This window comes from Arvicanthis niloticus, chromosome 10 (assembly GCF_011762505.2).
Source record: "Arvicanthis niloticus isolate mArvNil1 chromosome 10, mArvNil1.pat.X, whole genome shotgun sequence".
Taxonomy (NCBI): Eukaryota; Metazoa; Chordata; class Mammalia; order Rodentia; family Muridae; genus Arvicanthis; species Arvicanthis niloticus.
Genome location: NC_047667.1, coordinates 77,148,695 through 77,170,759, shown reverse-complemented (window position 1 = coordinate 77,170,759; position 22,065 = coordinate 77,148,695). Strand labels below are relative to the sequence as shown.

At 36.0% G+C, this 22,065-nt stretch overlaps 1 protein-coding gene across 1 annotated transcript in view; it reads left to right on the top strand.

The window, feature by feature from the left end:
* Positions 1-13,848: 13,848 nt before the first annotated feature.
* The window catches only part of LOC117716056 (uncharacterized), a 126,001-nt gene continuing 117,784 nt past the window's right edge, over positions 13,849-22,065 (top strand). Inside the window, 3 exon segments of the mRNA XM_076940998.1 lie at positions 13,849-13,869; positions 14,020-14,146; positions 14,597-14,692. Coding sequence (XP_076797113.1) covers positions 13,849-13,869; positions 14,020-14,146; positions 14,597-14,692 — 244 coding nt within the window.

Below are 22,065 nucleotides of genomic sequence, written 5' to 3'. Positions count from 1 at the left end.
TGGACTTAGACCTCTCATCTAACCCAGTGCAATGAGCTGAGCTCCTGGGGTGCATAGACTGAGAGGGTCTCTGTCATAGGCTATTTTCTTAGCCTAGATAGTCAAATTTCAGGGAGGGATGCTCTTGCTCTAAGGCTGCAAGTGCTTAGGCTTTAAGCTACCTTGTCACTTATTTTGTTGGGCTCTGAGCTTACAAACCAACCATCAATGAATACTAATTCACATCATAGGGCTGTACCAAGCAAGCCTATTCCTGCTCTTTAGAAAGAAAGAAAGAAAAGGCAGAAGACATTTAAGAAGTAAAATCTCCACGGGAAACAGGTTCCATCCGCACTCCATCTAGGCTGGAAATCCAGATTTGCAATTGCTGCTGTACCTGGACCAACTTCCCATTCCACTTTCCTTTTAAATAAGCAGAAAGATTATGGCTTTAAGTAAATTCATCATTCACAAATCTTAGAGGTGTAACACCTGGATGTGAGGCTGTTGACACACAGCTTATTTGAGCCACATCTGTGAGCCCCTTCACATGGGCTTAGAGCCAATCAACTCTCTGATTGACCAAAGTCTCTTTTAAGTCTCCATAACGATGTATTGAGATGGGCACAAAGGTAGGCACATGCACAACCAAGGCTAGGTCTAGTGATCCATTCTAGCCTTGTGTTAAAAAGCATGTAACATTTTTACAATCCAAGGTATCAGAATTATTCTGAAGGTTGAAAAATGAAGGGTGTACACACACCAACACCGATTGTGCAGATGTATTTCCAAAACACCTTATTAATTTTTAAATGTTATTTAAATGGCTAGAGATATTAAATCTTGTAGCCAAAACATTCTGCACTTTATGAAACATATTTAACAAGACAAAGGCAGATATACCCCTTTTTAACATTTAAAACAGTGGCTACAACACATAATTTAATTGTGTTGAAGCAAGATAAACTCAAGGAAATATATATGATTTAATTTAGGACTTACATCCCTTTGAAAACATTAAATAAAGGTTTAAAATCCTCTTATGTTAAGCTTAAGATGAGGTTTTAGTCAAATAATATCTCTTAACAACCTTTAAAAATCACTAAGAGTAAATCAAGATTAAAAGTAAACTATTTTTCTTTGCATGTACACTCACAAGCCAGAAGATGGCGATAGATCCCCACCACAAATGGTTGTGAGTCAACACGTGGCCGCTGGGAGTTTAGCCTTTATATTTTAAATTAAGTCCAGCCTTTAATGGCTGAGCTATTTTTAAAGCCAACTTAACTCAAATATTGAAAGACACTGTCTTTGAATACTTTTTTAGAGTAACAAGTATTTTAAAATTTTTTAAAGCTCATTATATTGAAGCAATAGCTTGCAGAAAAAATTTCTTTAGAGAAATCCACTAATAAAATATAATATACACCAAAGGATTTAACCTCTTACCCTTTTGTATTAAAGCAACAACAAAATTTATATATATATATATATATATATATATATATATATATATATATATATATATATATAAAATATAAAACATTAACCATTTTTTGAAGCAATTATTTTTTAACAAATATCGCTCCATGGGTTCTTAAACATTATGAATAAATTTATTACCTGTAAACCTTAAACCTCTACCAGAAATGTAAAGGAATGGTATAAAAATATTTTTTATGTAAACATTTATTGAAATGGCAGCTGGAGTAGGCAAGTTAGGCTGTAAAAATCTTAAATTTGAACTTTGTTTTGGATTAACTTAATAACCAATCTTTTTTTGTCCCATGAGAATATCGGATAAAAGCCAATCTTATTCTCTAATAATTGTAAAACATATTAAAGGAATTTAAGGCATCTTATTTTAACAACTTTGATTATAAAGGAATTAAAATAATTTGAACCATATTTCATAAGCACATTTTTAGGATCTGGTCTTTAGACTCAAACGAAAGCTGCTTTTTCTGGCCGCAGCCTGCGTGTCTTAATTTAAATGTAAATGCACTTAACCTCCCTCTGCCTGCCTGCCTGCCCTGCGCAGTCCCGAACTGTGCCATTTTGCTTTTAATTAAAACCTTAAATTTGAACTAAAAAACCTCTGGAACAGTTTAAGATCTGACCAAATCCCACAGCGATATTCTCAGCCACAAATGGCAGGAGAGTCAGAGCCGAAATCTTGTAATCCAGCTTCCTTCTTTCTGATCCTGTTCCTGCAGCCGTGCCTGCACCACGGGGGGCCAGCGACTCCAGGCCGCACTCCGCAGTCGCTCCGCCATTTTGGCTGCAGCAGCCGCGTGGGGACCCAAATTAAATTGTTTTCACCTGTGGAATAAGCACAAACAGCTTCCCACCCCGGGCCACAGCAGGCCCTCAGCCAATCTTGTATCCTCTTGTTCTTACGAGGGACAATGGCTGCACGGCACCCAGCCATGACATCCTCAAAGATCATCTTTTCCATCACTGGCATTGCTTGCTCTGAGCCCGCAGGACACTCCCTGTGTGCCCGCAGCTGGAAGGCAGCTTCCCAGGGCAGACTGCCTCCCTCCTCTGTCTGCCTTTCGCTGCACGCTCCCTTGCTCTGCCGGGCTGCAAGCCGCCACACGTAGCAGAGCTCAGAGCCTCTGCAACCGGTCTGACCCAGGCCCTGTCGCAGTGTCTCTGTTCCCACAGCCCGAGCCGAGAAGCACGGCAGGGGACCCTCGAGCCCGAGCGAGCTGCTGGCTCCGGCCGAGGTCGGTGGGGCTGGGCTGAGTGACTTAAGATCCTTCTTAGTCTTATCTAGAATGGCTATCCTTTGCACAAGCGACTACTTCCTCCTCTATGCTCTCCTCCTCGGAGCTGCCCAGTTCTATGGAGTCAGGCTCCTTAATGAAGTACAGTGGGGTCCATTTGACCTCCGTTCTCTCTCCACCATCCGGTGGAGGGTCCTCAAGCTTAATGGACTCTGCAGTAGCCCTTGTTCCTTTTGAGTACTCTATCTCTCCAGGCTCTTTGGCCTGACCTCCAGGCTCCTTGGCCTGACCTCCAGGCTCCTTGGCCTGACCTCCAGGCTCCATGACCTGATGCCGGCTAACACTAACACACTCTGGTTCTGATAGCCTGGAGCGGACCTCTCCTGAAACCTCTTGACTTGCCCTAATAGCTGAAAGCAACGCAAACAGGAGGCTAGCTATTGCTGCGGTGGCAATGGGTGAATATCCACCCGCAACGAAGGTTTCTACCCCAAGCATACCTTCCAAAGGTGACCCCGTATCCTGTAATTTTTTAACCCGCCCCAAAACTTGGGGGGTCTTCCACGGCGCCTTGAAATTCCAGGGTTTCAGCTCCAGTTGTTACACGCACCTCTTCTGTGTCCCCTTCGCCCGCGAATAAGGACACAGAGGCAGTAATCGGGTATCACTACAGACGAGGCTTTACTTCTTGTAACAGCAAAAGCGGAAAAGACGGAAGAAACCGGAAGAGGCTCCTTAAATACACCCTAGAGTGACGTATTCACTTCTGAATGGCTGTTCGCTCACCACCCAATATTATGCCTCGGGATTGGCAGTGACTTTGGCACGCCTATCAGCCTAGCAACTGCGCAGATAATTGTTTACATCTGGAGAAGACACGCGGCCAGCGCCATCTTGGAAATGCAAATGTATAGCCACTGCTAACAGCGGCTCACTACAGAAATGTAAATATTATATCCAATAAAACAGGGGAAAAATAGAAAAGCAGTTAGAACCAACATTCTTAATAAAATGTCAGCCCTCTTTAAATAAAAAACTATCTTGATACTAAAATTTATTATGCTATCTAGAATGTCAAGTACTATACTGAATACATATGGAGATAGTGGGTAGCCTTGTATTTTCCCTAAATTTAGTAGTATTGCCTTAAATTTTCTTTATTCAATTTGATGTTGGCTATTGGTTTGGTGTATATTGTTTTGTTTTTTTTTTTATTTTTAGGTATGTGCCTTATATTCTTTATCCCTCTAAGCCTTTTAACATGAAGAAATGTTGTATATTTCTCAAAAGCTTTCACAGCATCTAATGAAATGATCATGTTGTTTATGTATCTATTTGTTTATCTGATAAATTATGTTGATAGATTTTAGTTGATTGGACTAACACTACATCACTGGGATGAAGCATACTTGATCATGCTAGATGATAGTTTTGATGCATTTCTGGATTTGGTTTGTGAGTATTTTTTTAAATCATTTTTACAGTCCAGACTTTACCCTGCTCCCAGTCCACTCTCTGAGTGTTTCATATCCCACACCTCCTCCCCATCTCAACTCCACAAGGATTTCCCCACTCCTGCTCAGCCCACCTGAACTTGATACTCCCTGTGACCACAAGTCTTTGATGGTTAGGTGTATCTTCTCTGACTGAATCCAGACCTGACAGTCCTGTGCTGTACATGTGTTGGGGGTCTCAGTGTCTGCTGTATGCAGCCTGGTTGGTGGCTCAGTGTCTGTTGGAGAGATCTCAGGTGTCCAGATTCGTTGAGACTGCTGGTCTTCCTATTAGACCACCCTCCTCAGCTTCTTCCAGTTTTTTTCCTAATTCAACCACAGGGGTCACCTGCTTCTGTCTGGTTAAGTGTAATATCTTCATCTGACTCTTTCCAGTGCTTTTTGGGCCTTTCAGAGGGCAGTCATGATAGGCCACTGGGAAAGAGCCTCAAACTCATTGGCACATGGGAAATTTTATGAACAGAATTCCAATGGCTCATCTTCTAAGATCAAGAGTTGATAAATGGGACCTCATGAAACTGGAAAGCTTTGTTAATACAAAAGACATAGCCAATCAGGCAAATCAACAACCTACAGATTGGCAAAATATCTTCTCTAAACTCACATCCAATAGAGGGCTAGTATCCAAAATAAAGAATTCAAAATGTAAGCACCAAGAAACCAAATAAGGCAATCAAAAACAGGTATAGGATTAAACAGAGAATTCAAAACAGAGTAATCTCAAATGGCTGATAATCACTTAATGAAATATTCATAGTCCTTAGTGATCAAGGAAATGCAAATCAAAATGACCCTGCGATTCCAATTTCCAACAATCATAATGGCTTAAATCAAAAACTCAAGTGACAGGATATGTTGGTAAGAATGTTGAGAAAGAGGAACACTTTTTCATTACTAGTGGGGTTGCAAACTAGTGGGGGTACAACCACTCTGGAAATCAATCTAGTGGTTTCCCTAGGAAATTGGAAATAGATCTACTTGAAGACCCAACTATAGCACTCTTGGGCATATACCCAAAGGATGTTCCACTATGCCACAGGAGAACATGTTGCACAATGTTTATAGCAGCCTTATTTGTGATAGCCCGAAGCTGGAAACATCAAAGATGTCCTACAACAGAAGAATGGATACAGAAAATGCTATTCATTTACACAATGGAATTCTACTCAGCTAATAAGAATAAGGTCATCCTAAGTTTTGCAGGCAAATGGATGGAAATAGAAAATAACATCTTGAGTGAGGCAACTTGGTCCCAAGAGAACATTGCTGATAAGTATTAACTAATAAGTAGTTTGTAAGTATTTTATTGAGTACATTAACATCAATGTTTAGAGGAGAATCTGGTCTGAAATAATCTTTCTTTGTTGATTCTTTGTATAATTTAGGTTACAGGATGACATTGTCCTCATAGGATGTGTTTGGCAATGTTCTTTCTGTATCTATTTTGTGAAAACATTTGAGGAATATTGGTATTAGTACTTCTATGGCAGTATGGCAGAATTTTCCACTAAAATTATCTGGCCCTGGATATTTAATCATTTTTACACTTTTAAGCAATTCTTCTATTTCCTCAGAGGTTATAAATGCCATTTATATATGCTACATGGTTTTCATATAACTTTGGATAGTGGTATTTGTCCAGAAAATAAGATATTTTATACTAATTTTACAATTTTGTGGAGTATACACTTTTGAATTAAGACAAAATTATACTGTGAATTTCTGCCATGACCATTTATAGGTATCCCTTTTCACTTATTATGTAGCTAATTTGAATATTGGCTTTTTGTCTTAAAGTTAATCTGGGTAAAAAAAATAATTCCATCTTATTCACTGTCTCAGAGAACCAGCTCTTGGTTTCACTGATTCTTTCTATAGCTTTATTTCTCTCTAACTGATTGATTTTATCCCTGAATTTGAGTATTTATTGCCTTCTGCTCCTTTTGTCTGTTTTTCTTCCTTCTTCCTTTTTTCCCTAGATCTTTCAGGTGTACTTTTGAATTGCTAATATAAAAAGTTTCTAAATTCTTTATGGAGGCATTTATTGCTTTAAATGCCCCATTTAGAAGTGCTTTCATTGTGTCCCATTAATTTGGGAAGGTTCTGCCTTCATTTTCATTTAATTTTAAAATGTCTTTTATTCATTTATTTCTTTCCTTACCCATTGGTCATTGAGTATAAAGTAGTTCAATTTTCATTAGTGTTTCGAAATTCTGTTCTTTCAGCTTTTGTTTTATTCCAGCTTAAATCTGTGGTGGCATAATAGCAAACAAGTTATTTGAAATTTTTTATGTGTTGAGGCTTGCTTTGTCACTGACTATATGGACTATTTTGGAGAAGGTTCTATGTGATGTTGAGAAGCAGGTATGTTCTTTATTGTTTTGGTGAAATGTTCAGTAGAAATTGGATAGGCTCATTTGTTTGATAAAAGCATTTACTTTCATTATTTCTTTGTTTAGTTTTCATCTAGATGACCTGCTGATTGGTGAGGTAAAATCTGGAAGTCTCCCACCTATATTGAATGGGGTTCATTGTGCAAATTAATTTAGCAATGTTTTTTGAACAAATATGAGTACCCTTGTGTTTGGAACATAGATTTTCAGAATTGGGAAAAATTAGGTAGATTTTTTTTCATTAATGAGAATGAAATATTCTTCTCTGTATCTGTAGATTAATTTTGTGTTAAAATGTGATTTGTTAGATATTAGAATAGCTAATCTAGCTTATTGCTCAGAAAATATTTTAGCCAGTGCACATTTCCTGGAAAAAAATTTCCAGCTCTTTTCTCTGAGGTAGTGTCTCTCTCCTTACCTCCCTCTCTCACACCTGTTCTCTCTCTCTCTCTCTCTCTCTCTCTCTCTCTCTCTCTCTCTCTCTCTCTGACTGAGTGTGTGTGTGTGTGCAGTTTTCCGGAGCTTCACATATTTTGTTTTTGATGGTATAGAATTACTTATTGCCTGCCTCTTGTCTCCTTGGGTGTAGTTTTCTTTTTTGGGGTTTGAGTTTTGCTTCTAGTATATTCTGTAGAACAGGATTTGTGGACACATATTGTTTAAATTTGGATTTTTCTTGAAATACTTTGTTTTCTTTTTCTATGGAGATTGAGAGTTTTGTTGTGTATAGTACTCTAGGTTGGCATCTGTGGTTTTTTAGAGGTTGCAATATATCTGTTCAAAAACTTGAAGCTTTAAGGGACTCTTTCAGGAATTTTGGTATAATTGTAATAAGTTTGCCTATGTGTATTACCTTTCCCCTTTAACTCTCCTCTCTTAATACCCTTTCTACGTTCTGTAGAATTACTTTATTGTTTGCTATGCAGTGGGAGGAGTTTCTTCTCTGATGTTGTTTAATTGGCGTTATTACATGTTTATAGGCATGATGTTTATTGTCATGACCTGAGCAAAATTTTGAGGCCCAGGCTGTCCCGAGTTTGGACGGCCAATGTATCCCGGCCCAAGCTGCCAATCCAGTCCGAGGGTCGGGGTTCAGCAAGAGAGAGAGTGAGGATGGACTCAAAAAATGGAGACCAGACAGAGTGTGATTCAATCCCATTTATTCTTCAGTCTCTCTTCCTAGTCCAAGTCCCAACTCCTAAGTTCCTAGTTGTACTCTTCCTAGTTACTAATGTGTCTCATTCTCTCTAAAGTGTATATCTAAAGAGTATATCTCTCTGCCATATGCCTCTGCCTTTTATATGTCTCACTTCTATGCCATGGCTCTAAGTCATACCTTTAATCATGCCCTTAGGTCTTGTCTCTAAATCTGATCTCTAAGTCACACTCTTAAGTCACACACCTTTAATCTCACACATCTTTAATTTCACACACCCAAAGAAAGTCCTGGGTATCTAAAGCAAGATGTTATCAGAGTGTGCTCAGCTGTTGTAGTCTATTGTAATACAAGTCTCATGTTAGGGTATATGGCTCAAGATGGCTGCAAAGCTGATAGCCACTTTCTGCTAAAAGTAGGCTCCGAACGGGTCCCCCTTTTTAATTTTTTTTTCAAAAGGGAAGGCTGGGAAAACTTATGGAAACCATGCCTGTCGTAGGTTGGAACAAAGGACCCCAGCCTCCCTTTCTCATCCTTGGATACTCAACAGCCATTGGTTGAGCTCCTGTCTTAGGATGGTGAGGCCTCCCTTCTTTTAGGGGCAAGGGTCTTGGTATGCTCTCTTACACGTCATTGACTATCCGGCTTAGCGAGTAAGTTAGGGGTTAATCTTCATCAGTCTTGATGACAGAGGTTTCAGAGTCCCCTGCTTCCAGCCTGTAATAATGGACCTGTGTGGGTTTTATTTGAATAGCATCTCGTACAAAAGCCATCAGTTTGTTGAACTGCATGGACCCAAAAGACAAGAGACTTAACAATGCCTGAATAGTTAGTATGACAGCAACACTCCTTTTTAAGGGCAATACATAACTCCCTCTCTCAGAGGAGTAAAAAGTGTAAGCCTCTTCTATTCTGTTTATAAATGTCTTATATCAGAATCTAATACAAAACTGATCATAGCTTTGATCTAAAGGAAACAAGTAAGGAAATCCCTGTTCCTGCTCTAGTCAATCTCAAACCCAAAAAACAACTATAGTAACTGTGGTAGTGGGTTTTCTCCTGGGTCTAAACAATCTAATTTACCACTAAATCTAAAACAATCTAGTTCCCGACTAAATCATAAGTCAGGGAATCAAGAGTCCAATAGAGCCACCCTGGAGATATGGGTGGTGATGTCTCCTTCAGCACTGATAATGTCTCAGGTCAGGTTTACTCATTGATCTGTTCCAGTTTAAAGGCAATTGTGAAGCATCTTCATGTTTCCTATGAAGAAAAAAATATGCTTCTCAGGGGGTTTTTCCTCCCTGGATTTGTTATTGTTGTCTATTTGTTTAATCAGTCTCTCTGGCAGCCAACGTGCAGCATCTGCAATTTGGGAATATATGCAGACCGAACCTCTTCTCCAGATAAACACTGGATCTGGCCCATTCCAGGTTCCAGTTAATGGGTCTTTCCAGAGGACTGTTGCAAAATTATTTTTGGTATCAGGATGCCAGAAGCTATCTGCAGCAGATTTTCCTTCAGAATCCAAATTTTAAAAATTTAAAATAAAGAATGCATGATGAAGGATATTTCTGGGGGATCCCTTGGTAGGGTACCATTCCTTCTTTTTAATTTTTTCAAATTGACATTTAATGGTTTGATGTGCCCTTTCTACCATACCTTGGCCCTGTGGATTATATGGAATACCCGTTTTATATAGTATTCCCAATTTCTCACAAAACTGGTTGAAACTGGAGCTTGTATAACCTGGGCCATTATCAGTTTTTATCTGTTTAAGCATACCCAATACAGCGATTGTAGCAAGCATATGAGCAATCACATGCTTGCTTGCTTCTCCAGTTTGTAATGTTGCATAAATCAAACCACTGTATGTATCTACACATACATGTATATATTTTTGCTTGCCAAATTCATTATAATGAGTAACATCTATTTGCCAGATACTGTTTGGTATCAGTCCCTTTGGCTTTACACCCAAATGAGAAACTGGTAAAAGTTTAACACATGATTGACATTGTTTAACAATTTGTCTAGCTTGTTCTCTGGTAATTTTAAACATATCTTTTAAAGTTTTAGAATTAAGGTGACTTAACTCATGAGCCTTTATGGCCTGATCTAAATTAGATTTCTGATCTGATAAAGTCACTGCAGCTATACGAGTAGCTACATCTGCCTTGGTATTTCCTTCAGAGAGAGGACCTGGTGGCCCAGTGTGGGCTCTCAGGTGTCCTATAAAGCATTTACACTTTCTCCTCAAAATTAATTGCTTGCACTGTAAAAACAAATCAGCTGCTTCCGGGGAATGCTTTATTTGTGCAGCAGTTTCTAGCAGAGGGATAGACTGAGCTATATATGAGCTATCTGTATAAATATTAATAGTTTGATTTGGAAATGCTTGAAACACTGCAATAAGAGCATGTAATTCAACCAATTGAGCTGACACAGATGATGTAGCAAAAAAGACTACTTGATCCTTAAAGGCATAAGCAGCTGTTCCTGATGAGGAACCATCAGGGAAAACTAGCAATGCTTCCTTAGTAGGTTCATGTGCAGTACGAGATGGAAAAACAAATTCATGATGATTACAAAACTGAACCAACTTATCTGGTGGATAATGATTATCTATCTGACCAGCAAATGAAGCATATGCAACAGGCCAGACTTCAGAATTCTGCATAAGCCAATCAACCTGATGCCTTGTATAGGGTTGTTCTATGACATCAGAAATTTTCCAAAATATTTTTGACTGTTATCTCTGCCTAACATAATCATATCTGCTACAGCTGCATAGTATGGATTAAGAAACTTCTTGGGGGATGAGGGAAGATGAACCCCTAATAAGAGTGCAGTTTGCCAAAAAAACTGCAGTAGGAGTTATTTTAGTGTTAAAAATAAGAAAATATAAAGGCTTAGAATAATTAATATGAGTTACAAATTGAGATGAAATAGCATTCTCTACCTTCTGTAAGGCTTTTCTACCCTCCTCTGTTAGAGCCCTGTCAGACTTAGGGTCAGGATCTTCCTTGAGAATATCAAACAGAGGCTTCAGTTCTCCTGTTGTAAGTTTCAAATATAGTCGTAGCCAATTAATATCTCCCAATAGTTTGGGAAAGTTTTCTTCTATGATTTCATTGAAAATAATTTCTGTTCCTTGGGCTAGAATTCTTCATGTTCATGTGTTCCTATGATTTTTAGGTTAAAACGTTTCATGGTATCTCAGATTTCCTGAATATAGCATGTCATGATTTTGTAAATATATTTTCTTTCTTTGATGTATCATAACATGTATTCTCAATGATTAGTATTTTCTGGAGTAAATTGCATCAAAAGTACTATTCAATTACTAAAACAATGTGTTTCTATTTCATGATGTCTGCCTAATGAACCTGTACAGTTTATAAAATAGTACATTCTGTCATCCATAAGCTGCAATCCTGTTTTACAAAATTCTTGCCATGATTATAAATAATTTTAATTGTAGTATAATTTGTCTAAGACAAAAGTATTTTTATTATAGTCCATATTAATTGAAAAGTACAAAGAAAACTTGAAATCTCTCTGTGAACTAGACATTCATCTTGCATGTTTGAAATTTCTGAACCTTCACCCCATTGGCATAGAGCCTTAAAATGTGAAAATCATAGCAGAATGAAAGAGAAAAAAATAAAAAAGAAGCCTATGTAAAATTTCAATTAATCAGTGAGGCACAGTTTGAGTTCTTATTAGTACATTTGTAGACTGATAATAAATCATATGAGTGAGTTTTGCAGGTAAGCACAATGTCTCTCTTTGTGTTGTGCAGTATTTTCTTCATAGAAAGTAAATGACAAAGTATTGGGTAGTAAACATGCTTTTAATATAACACTTTTTGAGCTCTTATCAGCTCAAAGTTGTCAACATGGATGATAGTGTTGGAGGCTGAAGTTCAGCTGCATTCAGTGACAGGTGAAGGTACTAGAATTGGTGCAGTGCTGTCATATTTACATGTGATAATGTTTTTGATACTTAATCCAAAAGAATCAAACTCACTTTAAAAGGAAACAGGTAAGAAAACATAATCATGGGTCTCTCTTTAAAACAACAAAATCATAGTATTTAAAAATGGGAAATGGAAGATAAGAGTAATATGTTGTTGGAGACAATAGTGAGATAGGAATTGATTGCCTTGTTTTTCTTGGCCACAGACAAGTGTTTTGTTTACCTATTATCAGAAATAATTTCAGCTGGGGATACCTCACAGACACAGACCATTATTGCAAATAGAGTAATCATTATTTTTTTGATAAAGCACCTCAGGCAAAGGTTAAGAAAGCAAAGGGTGAATATCAATTTTAACTATGTTCAGCCTCCATTTAAAACTACAATCTGTGTGTTAGATACATAGGAGGTCACTACTGCTAAATACACTCCTCTACAGAGAAATACACCATCTTCTGGAAAAACAGAGCAGCTGAAGGCAGGAACGGATTTTTTTTCCTTCTGCCGATATAAGCTCATGATCTCTGGAGCAGTTTTCTGGCAGAAGGCAAGGAGTTGTGATTCCTGCTTTCCACGCTTCAGTTTTATCAGGGACTTTGCAGAGGATTCGCTGCTATAAATAAAGAGTGGCTCCTGGAAGGTGTAATTTTCAAATAAATTTTGTGAGACATTCTATTCGGAAGGAGAAAGAAAAGATGTGTTCTTCTCAGGTAAAGTGTGCATTGGCATGGGACATGATGACTGTTTTTAGAGAAATAACCTCATTATTATAACATCCAAACTTTCACTGTGCTAACTCACATTTACAAAAAAAAAATTTCATATTATTCTGTTAATTTATATAATAAGTTATATAGCATATCATTTAATAAATAATTTTATTATATATTAAATTATGTAATAAATGTATAATAAATAAGTTATATATTTTATATTAAATTATACAATAAATACATATTAAATAATTTATATAATAAGACTGAGAGCCTATTGCCATAGGTCTCAGCTTTCCTGCTGCTGCAACTCTTTAATAAAATTCTCAGGTTGTATTGACTCAAACCATGAGGTTATTTTTGTTGCTAGTTCATAACTGTACTTTTGCTACTGCTATGACACATGCTATGAATTATGTAATATGTAAATATTTCTGCTTTCTTGTGGCTTAGGAAACCACCATTAGATCATTTAGGAGATTATGCCATTTGACCAAAAAAGTGTCAACATCCACAGGTTGAGAACTGCTAGACTATTGGATCTTTTTTTTTCCTTTCTTTTTTTTTTTAATTTATTTTTATTGGATATATTTACTTTTCCAATTTTATCCCCTTACCCCCACTCACCCCACAACCCAGGAACCTCCTATCCCATCCCCCCTCCTTATGCTGCTATGAGAATGTACCCCCACCTACCCCCCCACACACTCCCACATCCCCACCCTCGAATTCCCCCACCCCACTCAGTGTACATTCTTCATGGAACCAAAAATCTCATCTTCCACCTATGCCCGAAAAGGCCATCCTCCCCTTCATATACAGATGGTATCAGGGATCTCTCCCTATGTACTCCCAGGCTGGTGGTTTACACCCTGGGGAGCTCTGGTTGGTTGGTATTGTTGTTCCCCTCAGGGACCACAAACCATTTCTGCTCCTTCAGTCTTCTCTCTAAGTTCTCCATTGGAGGACCCTTGATCAGATCAGTGGTTAGCTGTGAGCCTCGATCTCTGAATGTGTCAGCCTTTGGCAGACCTCTAAGGAAACAGTTATATCAGGCTCTTGTCAGCATGCACTTTCTGCCATCCACATCAGTGTCTATCTTTGGTGACTGTACATAGGATGGATACCCAGGTGGAATGGTCTCCAGATGGCCCCTTCTTCAGTTTCTGTCCCATACTTTGTTTTCATTTTTGCTCCCTTGAGTATTTTTGTTACTCCTTCTAAGTAAGACTGAAGCATCCACACTTGGTCTTTCTTCTTCATGAGCTTCATGTGGTCTGTGAGTTGAGTCTTGACTATTTGAAGCTTTTGGCCTAACATCCACTTATCAGCGAGTAAATAGCATGTGTGTTCTTTTGTCATTGGGTTAACTCACTCAGGATGATAACCTTTGCAGAGAAGGTAAATATTCTTTCTCTCATATCATAAGTCATCATAAATTCATATTAGTTAGTGATAACATAAAATTTACACAGTTAACTAATCTTTTATTGGGTCAGATATAAAAATTAGCCAATAGACATGAGGGAAAATGGTTAATTTTAATTTCAGGGTCTGTTGACATTCATTGATGTGGCTATAGAGTTCTCTAAGGAGGAGTGGGAATGTCTCAGTTTTTCTCAGAAGGCTTTGTACAGAGATGTCATGTTGGAGAATTACAACAACCTGGTTTCTGTGGGTAAGAATATTTTTATTTCATAACTTCTACTTCACCTCAGGAGTGTCTAAAAGTTCTTTTAGTATTTGGATCTGCCTTCATTAATTATAGGTATTGATTAGTGACATTTTTACAGCTAATATATTATGTATATTTATCTTGCTTTTACATTTAACCTAAGGATCTTTCACTCTTAGTTACTTATTTTTAGGCAGTTATTAGCATTTATATATGAATCCACTTTGACTTCCACAGTTGACTTTATCTGATGCTATAATTTTAAAAAAGATATTCAGAGTTTGGAAAAGAATTGAGTTATGAAGAGTCTAAAACATTTTGGAGAAAAAGTGACTATAAAAAAGTCATTCATGCATTTTTTTAACCCTCCTTCATGTTACATGTATGGTACATTCCTATTCAAGTACCCAGGTACATTCAATGGTATATTGTTATGTATATTTGAATATACAGGTGTTGCACTGTCAAAACCAAGGGTAATCATCTGTCTTGAACAACAAAAAGAGCCCTGGATTGTTGATCGAGAGAAAACAGAAAGAAGAGAACCAGGTAATCTGAAATGAAATAATATGTGATGTGATAATTCTAAACCAAGGAACAATTTAGTCCTGAAATGTGGTTATTATTTTACATTAAATCTATCTTACATTGAGATTATTCCTAAGCATTTATTTCAGAATACTGTACCAAGAAATGTAAACCATGGGTGTTACTTGATTTTTGCCTTATATTATCTGAATAGTGGTAGTTTGAAATATAGTATGTAATATCTCTTTTACAAAGTAGTAAAAATTATTCTATATTTTAATTTCTATTATTTTCTGTTGCATGTATATGACAAGTACAATTGAATAATTAGTTTTATTACCTTTGTAAATAATTTAATAAAGAATATTTTGCTCATTTTTTTCTTTCTTTCATCTCCTCGCAGACTATTTCCACTTCCAACACTAATTCAATATCTTAGTTTCTCTGACTCTTTATGTCCCCCCTCTCTCTTTCTCTCTCTCTCATTCTCACTCTAAACTCAAAAGAAAAAAAGGAAAATTAGAAGCCAAAATAATATATTTAAACATGGACTTAGATTTGTACTGACAACTGTTTGTGAACATAATCCATGAAGTATAATTAATAGAACTAACATTGCATCATAGAATAAACCTAATTTTTCCTCTCCAAGAAATTAAGTACTTTGGATAGGTTCTTACATTGTGGGACACTTTCTACTGTCTTTCTTCTTCTCAAAGCTGGGGTCTTCTCTGCCTTGAACATGTCCTGGTCTGTTGAATGTTGTCAGATTCTCAATGAGTTTATATAGACATTAATCTTGTTGTGTCCGGAAATGTTATTTAGCATCATTAACCACCTCTGGCCTATAACATTTTTGTGTTTTATCTTTTGTGTTGATCCATGAGCATTGATAGGAGGGGTGTGAAAAAGTTAAGTGCATAAGAATGAATCTTCCAACATCTCTCAGGTTTTTCATCTTTCCAGTTGTTGGTCTCCACATTAAGCTTCTTTATTGAAGGTTGATTGCTTCAAAGATCTACAGGAAATGCCATATACTTTTAGGAGTCATATTATTGTGATTTTTACTTGTAGGAATAATAGTAGATTTTAATACAGGGCCCAGGACCTTTTTAGTCTCAGATTACTGGCCTCATATACAGTTTCAATTATGGGGTTTAACTTAAACAACCACCATACTGTCAAACAAGCTGTGGTAAATACTGCCAATGCATTTATGGAATGATTTACACCAGTGAGCATATCTTACACAAAGGTCAACACTGGACATCACAAAATAAATAAATGAGTAAGACTAATAATTAATTTTGTCCTCCTATAGCAAATTAGTACCTGAAAGTACTATGAATGTAAGTCAGTAAGCATGAAATATCCAGTTTAATATTCTACTCAATATTTCTGGTGCTGTATGAATTTACAGTGGACACATCCTCAGGTTTGAAATGAAAATAAATATGTTTGGAATTACTGTGATATTTCAGTGGACTATAACTCAAAATGTTACAACCCATTGCTTGTACTATATGCAATCTGTAGAGATGTGGTATTGTCCATCCTAATTTGTGGCAATGCAATTTAAAATGTTTTCATATGCATATGTGTTAGGAAGCTTGTGTGACAGTAGGTTTCCATATGGCATTAAAAGATGCTTATTAAAAATGCGAATCAAAGAAATGGTGGAGGAGTTAGAGTTCACTGCATTTTAATCGTATGAATTGAGATCAATCTTCAGAAGCCACTTTGTGGAAAAATATTCTATAAAGCATTTCTTGATTTCCTGTGTGTATGCGTACACACACACACACACACAATCTATCTATCTATCTATCTATCTCTATCTCTATCTCTATCTCTATCTCTGTCTCTATAAATTAAAAAAATCTTTAAAATTGGCTCTCTTCTGCTATTACTCTTCATTGTTTCTTCTCCTCTCTTGTATGCCCCATCTCATGATATAATCTTGAGCATATTTCTTTTGTCTTCTATGAAAAACAAACAAGGATATTAGGGTCACTAACTAGCTACATAGATATTCTAAATGTAACAGATATAGCCATATCTTAAAAAGTTAAATTAGCACATGAAATTAAGCTTGCATTGGTTGTTTTCTCAGTTTCTCATTCATATTGATTGTTCCTATCTTCGACCATTTATCTAAAAATTCCTTAAAACATAAAATAATGGAAAATTTCATGAAACCTAAAAGGATCTTGTATATATATCTTACAAATTGTAAGTCAAGATGAAATGGACTGTTTAAATCCAACACAAATCCTCTGATGATAAAGAAGTTTCAATCAGAGCCACCCAACTAAAGAAATCCCAAGGTACATGTTATAACGAATGCCAAGTTCTTTAAGTTTTTCTTCAGTGTAGAAATCCAAGAACCTTTTCAATGTTTTTTCACTTTACAAAGCCACAATGTATTTGGTCCAAAAAACTAAACAAAGATAATTGTGTCTCAGTATCCCTTATATACTTAGATGCTAAAATTTGCAGTAAAATATTTTCAAAATTAACTTAAAGACATATACAAATGATTATCTACCGTGCCTATGTTGGTTTCATTCCAGAGATGAATAGATATTTCAACCTAAGTTAATAAAAAAGGTAATAAAGTGTGTAAACAAACTACAATATTGACACAGGATGATCTCAAAAGGTTCTGGAAAGGCCTGTGACAAAATACAAAATCACTATATTATAGTTATAGACAGATTAAGGATAGGAAAGGGGGTGTTAAACAAACCTGGGGTAACAACATTCTTCATGGAGAGAAGCTCAAAGCAATTCCCTTAAAATCAGGAACAGTAGATGTTTGTCCACATTTTTCATACATATTCAATATTTTTGAAATCATATCTAAAACAGCAAGACTTTGTAATGAGTTTTAGACAATAAAGATAGAATAAGTACTGTCAAAATGTCTATTATTTGATAATAATTTTATGTATAAGATTTGACATGGCATTTCTCAGACTTTTAATCAGGTTTGTGTTGATCTATGTTTTTTTTAACAGCATTGTCATCCTTAGTGACATAACACACACACATACACACACACCTGGAGTTATATTTATGTATTATAAAGTATATAAATTCTACATATGTAATGAATATTCTATACACACACATGTATTTTGTATAATTTTAAGTAAATATATAACAATAATTTTATGTGGACTTACCAAAACTACCTTTTTGTTATTTGTCAAAAATTTTACTTATTTTTCTATATTGATCATTTCCCTGAACCCAATTTAGAAACACTTCCCCTTTTCCAATTTTATATTTCCTCTATTTATATTCCTCTCTATCCATATAATTACACTACACTAATAAGTCTTAGGAAAATGAGCATTAGTTTCTCACTAGCTATGATCAGCATCATGGGTTTTACAGTACAGAGTGTTCATCACTTAAACAATACATTGTGACACACAACAGGAACCGACTCACAAAGATGATTTTATGTAAATGTAAATACACATAGCAAAAAATACACACCCACACACATACACACATATGCACAGGTACACAAATGTAGGCACTTAAAATATGATCAAAGGAAAAAGGAAAGAAAAGCTTTTAACTTGAGAAGGAAGGTGGGGAAGGTGGAGTCTTACCTGGGACATGCTGGGGGAAAAGAAGGGGTGGTAAATAGAATGATGTTCCTATTTCAATTGAAAAAATATTTTTAATTAGTTAATTAAACTAAGTTATTTTGTATCACTTTACATCAATCTTTCTTCATATGTGGGTATTCCTCTTATTTGATTAGTTTTGTACTAAGATATGCCATTTTAATTCTGGCTATTGTGAAGATAGTTATTTTACTTATTTCTTCTTCAGGCCATTTATCAATTGTATAAAGGAGGGCTACTGAGATTTTTGGTTAACTTTGTAACTATCCACTTTATTGAAGCCACTTTTAGCTATAGGAATTATTTGATGGAGTTTCTCAGTCATTTACATATAATATTATATCATCTGTGCATTGCAATATTTTTTCTTTTATACTTTTTAAATTTTTTAATCATTTTGTATATTTCATCCCAAATGTTGCCACCCGGTTTCTCTTCCCAAACTTCTTCATCCCAGCCCCACACACATTTGCCTCTGAGAGGGTGTCTCCCCATCGCCTGCCCCTGCACATCAAGTCTCTATAAGTTTAGGCACATACTCTCACTGAAACCAAACAAATCACTCCTCTGTTACATATGTGCCAGGGGCCTTGAACCTGCTCTTTGCTTAGTAGATTGGTGCCCCAGTCCCACAGGACACTGAATTGGGATCAGACGACCTGGAAGAGAGAACTGAATGACAGGGTACACAAAGAACTAGCGGCTTGTTTATAGGCTGATCAAACCGCTGATTTTACGTTTTCACACAGGGCTTATATACACAAAAAGGCAGGATGTGGGGAAGGGGATGATGCAGGAGCATAGGTGTTAAGGAGGTGTACAGATATCTCATAGAACTGAGTGTCAGCTGGGTTAAGGTTCAGGGGACAGGTCACTATGACTTTGCCTATGATTCATTTGTCCTTATCTAGGTTGGTACTATCCACCAAGGCTAGCCAAGGTCTATGACTATCTACAAGACCAATGAGTACTTGTTCTTATCCAGGCTGGTAAATTTCCACCAAAACTGCCTGTTTACAATATCTTATAGTTATCTCTTTCAGTGTTTTTCCACAGAGACCAGAGAATTTGTGTTAGCAGGCTGACTTAGGCCTATGGCTGATTTTAGGCCTTCAGTGAATAAGCAAAGCTGCCCCTGACAGCTTAGTCTCTGGGAAATCCCAGGGATCCAGATTAGTTGACATTGTTCATCTTCCTATGGGGTTGCCTTCCCTTTCAGCTCCTTTAATCCTTCCTCTGTTGCTTCCATAGGGGTCTCCAACCTCAGTCCAATGCTTGGCTATACATATTTCCTTCTATCTTAGACAGTTGGGGGTAGAGTCTCTCAGGTGCCAGCTATGCTAGACTCCTCTCTGCAAGCACAACATGGCATTAATAACAGTGTTAGGGTTTGGTGTCCACCAACATCCCAAGTTGATCATTGGATATCTTTGCCTATACTTTCTGTTCTATTTTAGTCGCAGAATTTCTTTTTGTAAGAAAAAAATTCTGGGTCAAAACTTTTAAAGGTGGGTTAGTGAAACCATCCCTCTTCTTTTACAATTCATACCTTCTTGATGTCCTTAATTGCCTTATTGATCGAACTAGAAGTTTAAGTAGTATGCTGAGGAAACAAGGAGAGAATGGACAGCCCTATGCTGTCCTTCATTTTAGTAGATTGGTTTTTTTTTTTTTTTTAAAGTTTCTCTCCATTTAATTTAAATTTGGCAATTGGCTTGTTCTTTATTTCCTTTTTGAGTTTAGCTGTATGCCTTGTATCCATGGTCTCTTGAAGACTTTAATATGAACAGGTATTGGAACTTGTTAAAGGATTTTCATTGTCTATTATAATAATCTTGGTTTTTGTTTATTCAGTTTGCTTATATGATGAATTATATTGATAGATGTTTATATATTAAATGACCCCTTCATAATTGAGATGAAGCATTCTTGATTATGTTGGATGATGTTTTCGATGTCTTCTTGACTTTTTGTTTGCAAGTATATTAATGAGTATTTTGCATCATTGTTCATAATGGAAATTGTTCTGAAATTTCCTTTGACTGTTGTATATTTGTGTGGCTTAGGTATCAGAGTCAATGTTTACTTGTAGAATTAGTTTGGCCATATTTCTTCCATTTCCTTTTTGTGGAATATTTGGAGGAGCATGAGTATTAGCTTTTCCTTGACATTATGGTAGAATTCTCTGAGAAATGCATCCAGTCATGAGCTTTTTGATGCCATTTATACTTTCTAATTTTTGACATAGAGCCTTTTGAAATAAGAGTTATTGATTCTTTAGATTTCCTTGAGGTTTGTTTTTATGTCTATGTTTTTATTTCTGATTTTTCCATTTGGGATATTTTTTCTCTAATTTTTAGTTAGTTCAGTTAAGGGTTTGTCTGTTTTGTTGATTTTCCAAAGAATCTGTTCTGGTTTCCTTGATTCTTTTTCTTGTTATCTTTATATGTAATCTTTTGCTTTAAGCTATGAGTTTTCTTTCCTGCCATCTAGTCCTCTTTGGTGTTTTTCTTTCTTTTTGTTCTAGTGCTTTCATGTGTGCTTTTAATTTGCTAGCATGTGCTGTATCTGTTTTCTTTAAGAAGGCAGTGTTATGATCTTTCCTCTTAGCATTGGTTTCAGTGTATCTCATAAATTTCAGCATAGTTTGCCTTAATTTCCAGTGAATTTAAAAATTCCTTAACTTTTTTATTTCTTATTTATTTTTTATTTCTTCTTTGACTTCATGGACATTGATTTAAGAATTATTCAATTTCTATGATTTAGTATTTATTCTGTTTTCTATTTTTGAAATCCAGGATTAATTCATGGTGCTATAAAAATATACAAGGGCATATTTCAGTCTTCTTGTATTTAATGAGGCTTAATATATGACGAAGTATATGGTCAATTTTGGGGAAGGTTTTGTGACCTGCTAAGGAGAATATATATTATTTTGTGTTTGGGTGAAATGTTCTGTATATGTTTGTTAGGTCCATGTGATTCATAATGTTGTTAATTTTCTATTTTGATTATTAGTCTATTGCTGAAAGAGGGGTGATGAAATCTCCCACTATTATTGTGTGGTTTCATTGTATGTTTTGAGCTTTTATAAAGGTGTTTTTTTCTTTTTTTTTTTTTTTTTTTTTTTTTTTTGAATGTGGGTTCATTTCTGGTGTAAAAGTTAAAAATTGAGATTTCTCCTGGTAGATTTTTCCTTTTACACATATAAAGTATTGTTTCCCCATCTGTTCTGATTATTTTGGTCGAATATCTTTTTAATTAGGTATAGGAATGGCTACGCCAGCTTGTTTCATGTGTTTATTTGCTTAGAACAACTTTTTACCCAGCACTTTCTTCTGATGCAGTGTTCGTCTTTTTTTACTGAGGTTTTTTTTTTTTTTTTTTTTTTTTTTTAAGGATGGATCATGATTACACATCCATACATTTAGTCTGTTTTTTTTTTAATAGGGAAATCCCATTCATTTATAATTGACAGATATTAATGGGGAATGATTGTTAATATCTGTTATTTTGTTATTTGTGGGGGGTATCTCTGTGTGTGTGCATGTGTATATGTGTGTGTTTCTCTTCTTTTCTTTCCAAATTCACATTTGGTATGAATTATTTATTTCTTAGGATTTTTTGGGGGGGTGTATTTACCTTCTAGTGCTTGAGTTATCCTTCCACTATTACATATAGGGCTGTATTAATGGAAATTTTTTATTGTATTTACTTTGCTTATGAATTTTTTGGTTTTTTTCATTGGTG